The 12,217-nt window shown below is 38.0% G+C and overlaps 1 protein-coding gene across 2 annotated transcripts in view; it reads right to left on the bottom strand.

The window, feature by feature from the left end:
• FNDC3A (fibronectin type III domain containing 3A) overlaps positions 1–12,217 on the bottom strand; it is a 194,308-nt gene that overhangs the window by 100,983 nt on the left and 81,108 nt on the right. For both annotated transcript variants that reach the window (XM_063101768.1, XM_063101769.1), the window contains exon 3: positions 7,871–7,946. In XM_063101768.1, the coding sequence (XP_062957838.1) occupies positions 7,871–7,946 (76 nt within the window). The remainder of the gene's footprint in view (positions 1–7,870; positions 7,947–12,217) is intronic.

Below are 12,217 nucleotides of genomic sequence, written 5' to 3'. Positions count from 1 at the left end.
CGCCGCGGGTTCGGATCCTATATAGGAATGACTGGTGCACTCACTGGCTGAGTGCCGGTCACGAAAAAACGACAAAAAAAAAAAAAAAAAAAAAAACCCAACTTTTTGATTCGTTGATCTTTTGAATTGTTTTTTGGTTTTCAATTTCATTCAGTTCTGCTCTGATCTTAATGATTTCTTTCCGTCTGCTAACTTTAGGTTTGGATTGTTCTTGTTTTTCTAGTTCTTTAAGGTGAAGTGTTAGGTTGTTCACTTGCCATCTTTCCATTCTTCTGAAGTGAGCGTTTAATGCAATAAATTTCCCCCTCAATACTGCTTTTGCAGTATCCTACAGGTTTTGGTATGATGTATCATTGTTTTCATTAGTTTCAATAAATTTTTTGATTTCCTGCTTGATTTCTTCTTGGACCCATATGTCATTAAGTAGAATGCTGTTTAATTTCCATGTGTTTGTATAGTTTCCAGAGTTTTGTTTGTTATTAATTTCTAGTTTTAATCCATTGTGGTCTGAGAAGATACATGGGATAATTCCAATTTTTTTGAATTTATTGAGACTTGATTTGTGACCTAATATGTGATCTATCCTGGAGAATGATCCATGTGCTGCTGAGAAGAATGAATATTCTGAGGTTGTTGGGTGGAATGTTCTGTAGATATCTGCCAAGTCCAATTGGTCTAGAGTCTTGTTTAGATCTTGTGTTTCTCTACTGATTCTTTGCCTAGATGATCTGTCTAATATTGACAATGGGGTGTTCAGGTCCTCTGCTATTATGGTATTAGTGTCTATTTCCTTCTTTAGGTCTAATAGAGCTCATTTTATAAATCTGGCTGCTCCAACATTGGGTGCTTACATATTTATGATTGTTATGTCTTCTTGATGGATCAGTCCTTTTATCATTAAGTAGTGTCCCTCATTGTCTCTTTTTATGGTTTTTAGTTTAAAGTCTATTTTGTCAGATATAAGAATAGCTACTCCAGCTCGTTTTTCTTTTCTGTTTGCATGGTAAATCTTTTTCCATCCTTTCACTCTTAGTCTGTGTGAATCTTTATGGGTGAGGTGGGTCTCTTGTAGGCAGCATATAGTTGGGTCCTCCTTTTTGATCCAGTCAGCCAGTCTGTGTCTTTTAATTGGGGAATTTAAGCCTTTTACATTAAGAGTTGTTATTGAAAGGTGTTGATTTATTCCTAGCATTTTGTTGGTTGTTTGGTTGTCTTAGGTGTCTTTTGTTCCTTGCTTTCTGATTTACTGTTTGGTTTCTGTGTTTGTTGGTTCCTTAGGTTGTAGACAGCGTTTTTGTTTGCTTGTTTTCTCTTCATGAATGCCATTTTTATTATACTAGTGGGTTTAGATTTTTCTTGGGTTTTTATGGCAGTGGTAGTTATTTTTCAGGAACCAAACCCAGTACTCCCTTGAGGATTTCTTGTAAGGGTGGTCGTGTGGTAGTGAACTCCTGCAGTTTTTGTTTGTCTGTGAAATATACTATTTGCCCTTCATTTCGGAAGGATAGCCTTGCAGGGTAGAGTATTCTTGGCTGGCAATCTTTGTCTTTTAGTATTTTGAAAATATCATCCCATTCCTTTCTAGCTTTTAGGGTTTGTGATGAAAAGTCTGATGTTAACCTGATTGGGGCTCCCTTATAGGTGATTTGACGCTTCTCTCTTGCAGCTTTTAAGATTCTCTCTTTGTCTCTGAGTTTTGCCAATTTGACTATGACATGTCTTGGAGAAGGCCTTTTTGGGTTGAATACATTTGGAGATCGTTGAGCTTCCTGGATCTGAAGATCTGTGATTTTTCCTATACCTGGGAAGTTTTCTGCCACTATTTTGTTGAATATGTTTTCAATGGACTCTCCATTTTCCTCCCCTTCTGGAATACCCATGACTCGGATATTTGAGCGCTTAAGGTTGTCTGATATCTCTCTCAGATTTTCTTCAATGTCCTTGATTCTTTTTTCTTTCTTTTTGTCTGCTTGTGTTATTTCAAACAGCCCATCTTCAATTTCAGAGGTTCTCTCTTCAACTTCGACAAGCCTGCTGGTTAAACTCTCTGTTGTGTTTTTTATTTCGCTGAATAACTTCTTCAGTTCAGCAAGTTCTGCTACATTTTTTTTCAGGACATTGATTTTCTTGTACATTTCCTCTTTCAGATCCTGTATACTTTTCCTCATTTCCTCATGATGTCTAGCTGAGTTTTCTTGTATCTAATTCAGTTTCCTTAGGATTATCACTCGAAATTCCTTGTCAGTTTTTTCAAGAGCTTCTTGTTCTATAGGATCTAGAGTTTGAGATTTATTAACTTTTGGTGGTGTACTTTCTTGATTTTTTGTATTTCTGGTATCTTTTTTTTGGTGTTTATTCATTGTGGCAGGGGGTTTCATAGTCCACTGGTTTGAGACTAATGACTAACTAGGATGTTGCTGTGGTTGCCAATTTCGTATGGCTCCCTCCGTGGCTGCTCAGTTGGCCTCTAGTGCCTTGTGTGTGTGGTTGCCTCGGGTCTTGGGCTTCTCCGGGGAGCCACCTTTCTGGTCAGCTTGGACTCTGCTGGGCTGGTGGATCACGTACCACAGGGTGTGTGATCTCTGTTGAGCTTTCACATCCTGTGCAGGACTTCTCCCTGTTCCGTGTGCTCTGGCCCAGGCTGTTGGATCGTGCAGTGGCGACCCCACAGGGTGTGTGGTTTCTGTCGAGTCTCCGCCTCCCTGGCTGCACTTCTCCCCACTCTGTGCGCACTGTGCTGGGCTGGGGCGTGTCTTCTGCACCCCTCGTTTATCAGCTGGACCTTCAAGACCCTGCTTGGCACCGCCTCGCCCAGGAAGTCTACCAGGTTTCTGCTAGGCACAGACGACTGGTCGCTCTGGGTGCCTTTGTAGCACTGTGTAGATTTTTCTCGGGACTTGTTCACCTTTTTATCCCCCCTGCATAGACCGAATCTAGCGCCCACCTGCAGCCTGCTCTCCGGCAAGTTCAAGCGGACCTGGGAACTCTCCTACCACACTATTCCCAACCAGAAATTCGTTAGGCTTTTTTCCGAACTGGTGGCCACAGAGATGGTATCTGCCTCCCAGTACAGGAAGTTTACCGGGGCCGGAGTCCAGGGTGTGGTGGAGTGACAGTCGGCCCGCCCGTACTTCCTTGCCCTCCCGACACTGGCCGGGGACGCCCCACGCCACCAGCCCCACCAGAGAACCGCGGAGGGCGTGGGAGGGGAGTTGGCCTGGTAATTTTAAAACAAAGTCTCCCCTCTTACTATCTGTCATACAGAAAAAGAAGTCTCTGTTTTCCACTGAAGCAGAGAAATGTGTCCCTACCTAAAAATATCTTCACACAGTTGTTGGTTCTACTAGGATACTGTTAGTATTATAGGCACATTATAAGTTAGATAGGCCCTTCTGGTTGTGACCAAAGTGGTTATTACCACATATAAAATCAATTTAATTGATTTATGAAGTTTTTAATTTTTTTTAACAAATTACAGTTACAATTTAATTTTTGAAATATAAACTATTTATCATTCAGTGTCTAGTTATGCAACCATGATGAGCAGTTTTCGTATTTTAAGTCACACTAAAACAGTAATGAGTTTCTTCATCTATAAATGTGTTTGGAAAGACCAATGCTATATTAATTAAAATGTCTCCAGTATAAACAATATTTATTGAAAACAATTTGAAAAAAGATGTACAAATAAATCTAAGATGTGTGCTCTATTAGAAACTTAACATTCTATGAGGAATATAGTATAAAAATGAAATTATTTTCATGAAAACCTAATTGGTAACTAAAGATATGCAAGGTTTCCTATATTGCTTATAAATTCTGCTGCCTGGTTTCTTTTAAGCCCAGAATATGTGGACTCTTCCTATTTGTGAATTTACCTTAACTGCTATACAAATGATTTAAATTAACGTAGAGAAATTTCTAACTCCAAAACATACGAAGGTACTTCAAAAAGTTTATGGAAAGATTCGTATTATCTTTCAATTCTGTTTTTGAACTTTTTGAAGTACCCTCATAAAGGGTTTAAATGGCAGGCTAAAAGGTCTCTCTCTTCTTTAATTAAATAGATTAGACAGCTTAGGTAAAATGGGGGAAGAGAGGACAGTCTTGTTTCATACCAATTGTCTTGGAGTAATTGCTGGGGTCCTTTCACTCTCAAAAATATCTCAGTTTGGATGATGATCACCCTACCTCTAACAAACTCTTTTTAAATTAAAGCAACAACTATTAGATACCTGTATCAGTCTCTTTCTGTTGCTCATAATAGAATACTTGAAACTGGGTGATTTATAAAGAAAGTAAAATTTACTGTTTACAGTTTCTGAGACTGGGAAGTCCAAAGTCCAGGGAATACATCTGGTGAGAGCATTGGTGGTGGTGACAGTGAAAGCAGAGTATCACATTATGAAAATGGTGGTGCAGAGAGTCTAACCTCTTCATTCACTCTCCTTTTAAAGCCCTCCAAACCACACCTCTGACCACCATTATTAATCTGTTCATTACAGCATGGCCCTATAATCTAATCACCTCTTTGAGGACCCACCTTTCAGTTACCATAATAGGATTTCCCACCCTCAACAGTTACAGTGGGGATTAAGTCGGGGGGGGGGGGACATTCAACCCAAGGCATTACGCCTCTGCCTCCCCACCCCCCGCCACCAAAACTCATGTCCTCTTCATATACAAATACATTAATTTCATCCCCAAAGTCTTAACTTGTTTCAGCTCAAAAGTCCAAAGTCTCAAAGTCCCATCTGTTAAGTCAAAACAAGTTATCTACTTCCAAGACACAATGGTGCAAAAAGCATAGGGCACATAGTCCCATTGGAAAAGGGAGAAATAGGACAAAAGAAAGGGGTAACAGGTCTGAAACAAGTCCAAAACCCAGCAGGGCAGGCATCAGATCTCAAAGCTGGTGAAACATGTACCTCAACTCCATGTTCAGTGTCCTCTGCACACTGGTGTGAGGGTTGGGCCCCCAAGTCCTCAGGCAGCTCTGCTCCTATGGCTTTCCTGGTCTCAGGCCACACTTCAGCTGTCACACACTGGTGTTCCACTCTGGTAGCTCCACAGGTCTGGGATCTCTATGGCGGTCCTGCTCCTACAGCTCCAGTAGGCATGACTCTGGTGGGATTTCTCTGCTGTGACTCCAAACTCAGAGTTTCCACTTGGCATTGCTCTAGCGAAGGCTGTCTGCAGTGACTCTGCCCCTGTGACAGGTCTCTTCCTGGGTCCCCAGACTTTTCCATACAGCCTTTGAAATTGGGGTGGAGACTCCCAAACCTTCACAGCTAGGCATTCTGCAGAGCCTACAGAACCAACACCAAGGCTTCCAGACTATCTTTTGAAGCTGTGGGTCCAGCCATACCTGGGGCTAATTTAGCCAAGGCTAGAGCAGCAGGGGTGTGGGAAGCAGCACCTCAAGGTGGTCCTGGGCAGTGAGCCCATGGATGTGCCTCAGGCCTGTTCCCCAAGACGATTTTGTCTCCCTAGGCCTTTGGGCCTGAAATGGAAGGGTTGGCCCCTGCGGCTTCTGCAATGCCTTCAGGGCCTTTTCCCCTCTCTCGATAATCCCTTTCTTTTGTACTAATTTTCCCGGCACCATTACATTTTTTTTCTGAAAATGCTCTCTGCTTATCTACCACATGTCCAGGCTGCAAATTTTCCAAATTGTTATGCTCTGCTTTTCTTTTAAATTCTGGCTTTACATCATGACTTTTCTGTCATAACTCAGCATGGGCTATTGCAAGTAGCCATGCAGCTTTCTAAATGCTTTGCTGCTTAGAAATTTCTTCCGCCAAATACTCTGGTTCACAACTCTTAAATTTCAACTTCCACAAAGTCCTATGGCATGGACACAATGCAGCCAAGTTTCTTGCTAGTTCATAGCAAGGGTCCCAGTTTCTAAAAAGCTCCTTCTCATTTATATTTGAGATCTTCTCAGAATGGCCTTTACTGTCTATGTTTATATTAACATTCTGCTCACCACTATTCAATCAGTTTCTAAAACATTCCAAACTTTCCCTGGTTTTCTTGTCTTCTAAACTTTCACCAGTATCTAGGCTTTTTCTAGCCTGTTCCTCCATATTCCTCCAGCCTTTCCTTTACACCCAGTGTCAAAGCCATTTCCACATTTTCAAGTATTTCTTACAAGCAACACCCCACTTCTCTGGTACCAATTTTCTGTACTAATCCATTTCTGTTGCTTATAACAAAATACCTGGAACTGGGTGATTTATAAAGAAAACAAAATTTATTGCTCACAGTTTCTGAGGCTGGGAAGTCCAAAGTCCAGGGAACACATCAGGTAAGAGCCTTGGTGGTAGTGACAGTGACAGCAGAGTATCACATTACGAAAATGGTGGAGCAGAGGAGACTAACCTCTTCATTCACTCTCCTTTTAAAGCCCTCCAAACTATGCCCCTGACCACCATTATTAATCCATTCATTACAGAATGGTCCCCCAATCTTATCACCTCTAAGGCCCCACTTTTCAATTACCATAATAGGATTTCCCACCCTCAACAGTTAACAGTGGAAATTAAGTTTCTAATATGTGGACTTTGGGATACAAAATTCAATCAACCCAAGGCAATACACAATATATAGAAGGTAAAGAACTGAAGTGGAAACAAAGAAATGTAATCTGTCCTCAAAGTGCTTAGACTTTAGTTGGAGAGATTGATAAACATTTCAAGTTAAACAAAGTTTAAATAACTTAAAAAATATAACTAGAAGAAATATTACAAGACAGCACATACTTATTTGGCAAATGAATGGCACAACAATTGGTATTATGGGATTTCAGAGGAGACGGGGATTACTTTACATTAACAATAACCCCACAGCGTTCAGAGTGCATTACATGCATATTAGTTAATCCTTACAATTATACTATGAAGTGTACTATTATTGATGGAGATGGAAATTTTACTGATGAGAAATGTACTTACAGAGGTTAAGTAACATATGCAAGATCATATGGCTAGTAAGTGGCAGAGTTGGGATATAAACCTAGGTTCTCTAATTCTAAAGCCAGTGACCTTTTTATTGCTCTCATCTTCATATATATAACAGTGGTTCTCAAATGGGGGTAATTTCGCTCCCTAGGGGATATTTGGTGATGTCTGGAGGCGTTTCTGTTTGTCACAAATGAGAGGAGTGGCTAGTGTGCAGAGGCCAGGGATTCTGCTAAATATCCTACAATTCACAGAACATCCCCCACAGCAAAGAATTATCCAGTGCAAAATAACAGCCCTAAGGGATACTTACTAAAGAAAGACTTTACAAAAAACTTGTTAAAGGTAAGACCTGAGCTCAGTCTTGAAACACTGATAGGATTTGGATAGGCTGGGGGTGAGAGTGGTGGTGGTGGTAAGAGTGAATTCTAAATAAAGCAAACAGTAGAGACAGCACAAAACAGGTTCAAGAGAGTAAATAAGCCAATTAGAAATACTGAAGGGAAGCAATATTGAAGGGGAAGTTGGAACAAGATTAGAAAGTTGAAATGATCTTTTTGAAAGAGTAAGGAATCTAGAACAGACTCATTGAAGATTTCTGAGCAGGAAATTGACATGAACAGTATAATATTATAGTGAGATTAATCAAGAAACCAGGGCAAAAAGATTAGTTAGAATGCTACTGCAATAGTTAAACAACAATGTATTAAGAATCTGTGCTTTTGTGTGTGGTGGAAGTGAGAAAGAAAAAAAGAAACCATAATCATACAGGTACATACACACGTGCACACACACAGACAAATAATAGTACATATAATACTATAGTACATATTATATCATACATATAGTATGATACCATTATGTATCATAAATTTTTGTCTTAAACTATTATTATCGATTACCATTCTTACCTGTAATGCACTGGAACTGTCCATCTTCTCTTCTTATTGTAAATGCTTCTCCTGGGTTAACTTGTACCAGAATAACCTTAAAATGAGGGGAAGGAGTGTTAATCAAAACAGAAAAAAAGCAAATCAGTATATAAAAATATTAAATGTTCAATTAAGAGAGCAGTTGTGAGCTATTTAACTGTATGAAACTGGAAAGCAAAATGGGGATTACAATTTTATAATATGGATTTATTAAAAAAGTATTACTTCACTTTTCAGGAGGTTAGACTTAAGCCAAAAGTAAAGAGAACAAAAAAAGATGACAGTAGCAAATTTTTATGAGAGAGTCAATAAAGTTCATTCTGAAACAAAAATGGAGACAAACCACAGAATATTTAGATCATCTACGTGAGTTCATCAGTTGCTAAGTACTGTGTTTTCCTAAAGACAAAATATAAGTTGACACAGCACAACTTGAGCATACTTCAATTAATATGACGTCTTAAGTTATATCTGAGAATGTGTTAAATTAATCTCATCATTTCAAGTCGTTTTCTTTTCATTACAAAGTTAATACATATTAATTTTATGACATTTGAAAAAAAGAGAAAATTAGAAAACTGGAAAAAAAATCTGAAGATCTTCTACCTTAAGATAAACACTGTTAACATTCTGATAAATTTCTTAGTCTTGTTTTGCAGGATTGATTCCCCCAACTCCCCACAAATTCTAGATATAAGATATTCAATTCTGTATTACTTTTAGTTTGATTAAAAAAAACTTCCATGTTTTTACTCTAAGTATTCCATCAAATGACTACACCATAAACTACTTAACCATCTTCTTAATATAAGGAATTTAGGTAGTTTTCAATTTTTCCATTATTATGAACAATGCTGAAGGGAGTATTTTGGTACATAGTTTTTCCCTTATCTTTAATTAATATTGTTTCCTTATGGTAGATTTCCAGAAATGAAGTTCTGGTGCCTGTTGCTAAACTGCCTTTTAAAAGGGTTTTACTACTTCACGTTCCCTCTGATAGTCTATGAGAACACACTTTGACTACATTCTCTGAAACCTTAGAAATTAGTTTTAAAATCTTTGCTGCCTTGACAGATAAAAGTAGGATATTACTATTGTATAAATTTGTACTTCTTTAATTATTATCTTTATGTTTATTACTAGCTCTTTTGCAAGTTGCCTGTTTATGTCATCTTTCCCGTTTATCTTTTGGGTTTTTAAGTGTTCCCAGTGGTTTGTACAAATTTTTTGTATATTAAAAATAATGATATTGTACTATATTATGTTGCAAATATTTTCTCATTTTGTCTTTTCCTTCTTCTTTATTTTTCTGTAGCCAATGTTATCCATTTTTTCCTTTGTGATATCTTCTATTGCTTCTATATTTAACTTCATCTACAGCTGTGCTGTCCAATGACAGTCACTAGCCAAGTGGCTATCAAGCACTTGAAATGTGGCTAGTCTGTACTGAGATGTGCTGTAGGTGTGAAATACACAAAGGATTTCAAAGGCTTAGTACAAAAACAACTAAAAATGTAAAATGCCTTGTTAATAATTTTATACTGATTACCTGTTAAAAATATTCTGGACATACTGCATTAAATAAAACATAACAATTAATTTTGCCTGTTTTTACTTTTTTAATGTGGCTGCTAAAATTTTTTAAATTACTTATGTGGCTTGCATTATATTTTATTGAACAATGCTGATCTAGAGGTTTGATAAAAACTAGTTTCTATTTTGTTTTAATTTTTATATAATTGCTTACATTTAGTTCTTGAATGCACCTAAAATTTATCTGGAAAAGATCCACAACTATTTTTTTCCCCAGAGAGCTAACCAATACAGTCTGCTAAATTTAAGATACCTCCTTTAGCAAACAATATACTCTTCTGGCCTATGTCACTCATACTACTATCTGCTCTAGCTAAAGTAGCTTTGGAAATGTTTTATTTTAATAATTTTAAGCAGTGTAACTTTAGATTTCTGATGGTACACCTCAATTACTCCTCTTGTTCAAACATTTCTTTGACATTGACTGGTGAGAAGTACTATAACAAAAGTACAGTGCTATCGGAGCATACAAAACTAAATATCTAAATTAGTCTATTACCTGAGTATGTGTGTGTACGTGTGCACGCATGTGCATGTGTTTATATGTTTAATGGCTTTCTAGAGAATGTAAAATTTAAGCTAGGCAAGAAGAGTGGGAAGGCCTTTCAGACCCAGAGAAAAAAAGGTAAGTGCAAGACTCTAGGATTAGAAATGTCATGAATGGTTTATCACGGTCAATGAACCAAAGGAGCTCTGTAGTTCTATATGGCCAGAGCATGGTGGTGGGGGGTGGGGGAACAAAGGGAAAAGATGAAAAATACAGGGAGAAGTAGATGGGAATCAGGTTATGAATGGTCTTGTGAGCTATTTTAAGGGTAATGAAGAGTTTTACTTGAGAAGGGTCGTGCCATGGAGGATTAACATGGCACAGCAGAGCAACTGGCTTCAGAAAGGCATATTAGGAGGCTACTGCAGTCATCTAGATAAGTTTCTTTTAAAGTATTAACTTCTTTTTTTTTCAATTGTCTGAAATTCCTTTATTTACTTTTCCAAGTAAATAATTTTATATTTGATCCCCTTAAATTTTATCTGTCCTCTTCCGTAACTTCTCCAAGCCATTTTAAGTATTTTTTAAATTATTTATTAAGGAATTTAGGGAATATTATGTTGGGCTGCAAGCGCTCCACTTGCTAGGGCAATTGCTAGGGTGAAAGGAGGCCACACCAAATGGCGGCTGTGTAAGCTCCCTAGCCACATGGTCCACACAAGATGGCGCCTAGAGGAAGTCAAGGGGGAGTGTCACTGCTAGTTTCAGAAAACTTTTTATTGGTAGTTATGCTTTTCTGCGCTGGTGATCAGGGCATGATCAGTAGGTTAGATGTAGAAAAGTAAGGTACATGCACGCATGACCATGCTGTTGATTGGCTCTGTGTGCGGAAATTCCCGCTTGCTTGGCTATATGTACAAGTGTTTGAGAAACAATAAACGGAACTGCTTGACGGAACCCCCGCCGCGTCTGAGTGTTCCTTTGCGGGCTGAATAGGCGGGCGGTGCACTCCCCCACCTTCGGGCATCATTCTTCGGCTTACGTCGCAGAGTGCAACTTATCTGGTCCTGCCTGGAGGAGGTAGGGAGTCTGCCGGGAGATCACTCGGTGGCCACCGCCAGGGAAATCCAGAGCCCGGGCCTGGCTGACCAAGAGGGCACGCTGACAATATTACATTTTAGTTATATTTTTCTAAATTTTTGTAGTCTTCATTAATGTATGTACTGGGATATTTATAGATTTAATCAGTGACATTTACATTATCATACCCTTTTCGTGTTTTTCTTTTAACCAGTTTTGTTTTTATTTTTACTTTTTTCATATAACTTTTTGTGTTACTTTTTAATATAGCATTTTTGTATACATATTTCCAGTAGTAGTTATTATATATTCATTATAAATGCTAATCTGCCCTTTGGTGGTAGTCACCTTAACCCAAAACATGTTTTAAGCATATGTTTATCTATTATTCAAGAAGTAATGTAAATATTACTAGTACTGAATATTTAAATTCAGAATACACTTAAAATGCTCACTAACTCTATGTATCTGTTCAAGATGCTTGAACTATTGGCATTATTCAGATAATTGCTTTTATCAGTTGTCTTACTCATCCACTGTTGACACTAATAACTCAAACCAAACATTAGATGTTCCCAGCATTTGCACTAATGGATGGCAAAGGATAACCAGTAGAGTGCAGTCTTGAACATGTCACAAGGTCTATTGCTAGAAATGTGGGAAGTGAAAGAATCATACTAGAAAATTTTTACAAATACAGTAATTGGAACTGTCAGGTCTGAACGCTTTCTATAAAGTGATTGGGGGTTGGAAGATCAGCAATACATTTGAGATAAGTACAAATTTAAGAGCATGATTATTTGTTACTGTGAAATTTGAATATATTGAAGAATTTAGTTTTTAAAAAGTCCATTAAAGTACTACATAATCATTTTATGATAATGTATTTGTAAAATGTGCTCCATAATATACCCGTTTGCTAACAGAGACATCGATGATATAAACCACAAAATGATGGATAATTTACCAGGGTTCCTCACCCTTCACACTGCTGAGAGTTATGTTGTTTACAAGATTTTTGTGGTCACTGAATTAGGTAACACACATTAAGATGCTGTACTAATTCATTTATGACTATGCTGAAAACAAGTTTTTGGCATATTTTATTTCAGGTAAAATAACGAGTCTGTCATTTGTATTTCTCCCATCTCTCACTCTTCTCTCTG

The sequence above is a fragment of the Cynocephalus volans genome, chromosome 7 (genome assembly GCF_027409185.1).
Source record: "Cynocephalus volans isolate mCynVol1 chromosome 7, mCynVol1.pri, whole genome shotgun sequence".
Taxonomy (NCBI): Eukaryota; Metazoa; Chordata; class Mammalia; order Dermoptera; family Cynocephalidae; genus Cynocephalus; species Cynocephalus volans.
The sequence above is the reverse complement of the archived record's forward strand: the minus strand, read 5'-3'. Positions and strand labels throughout refer to the sequence as shown.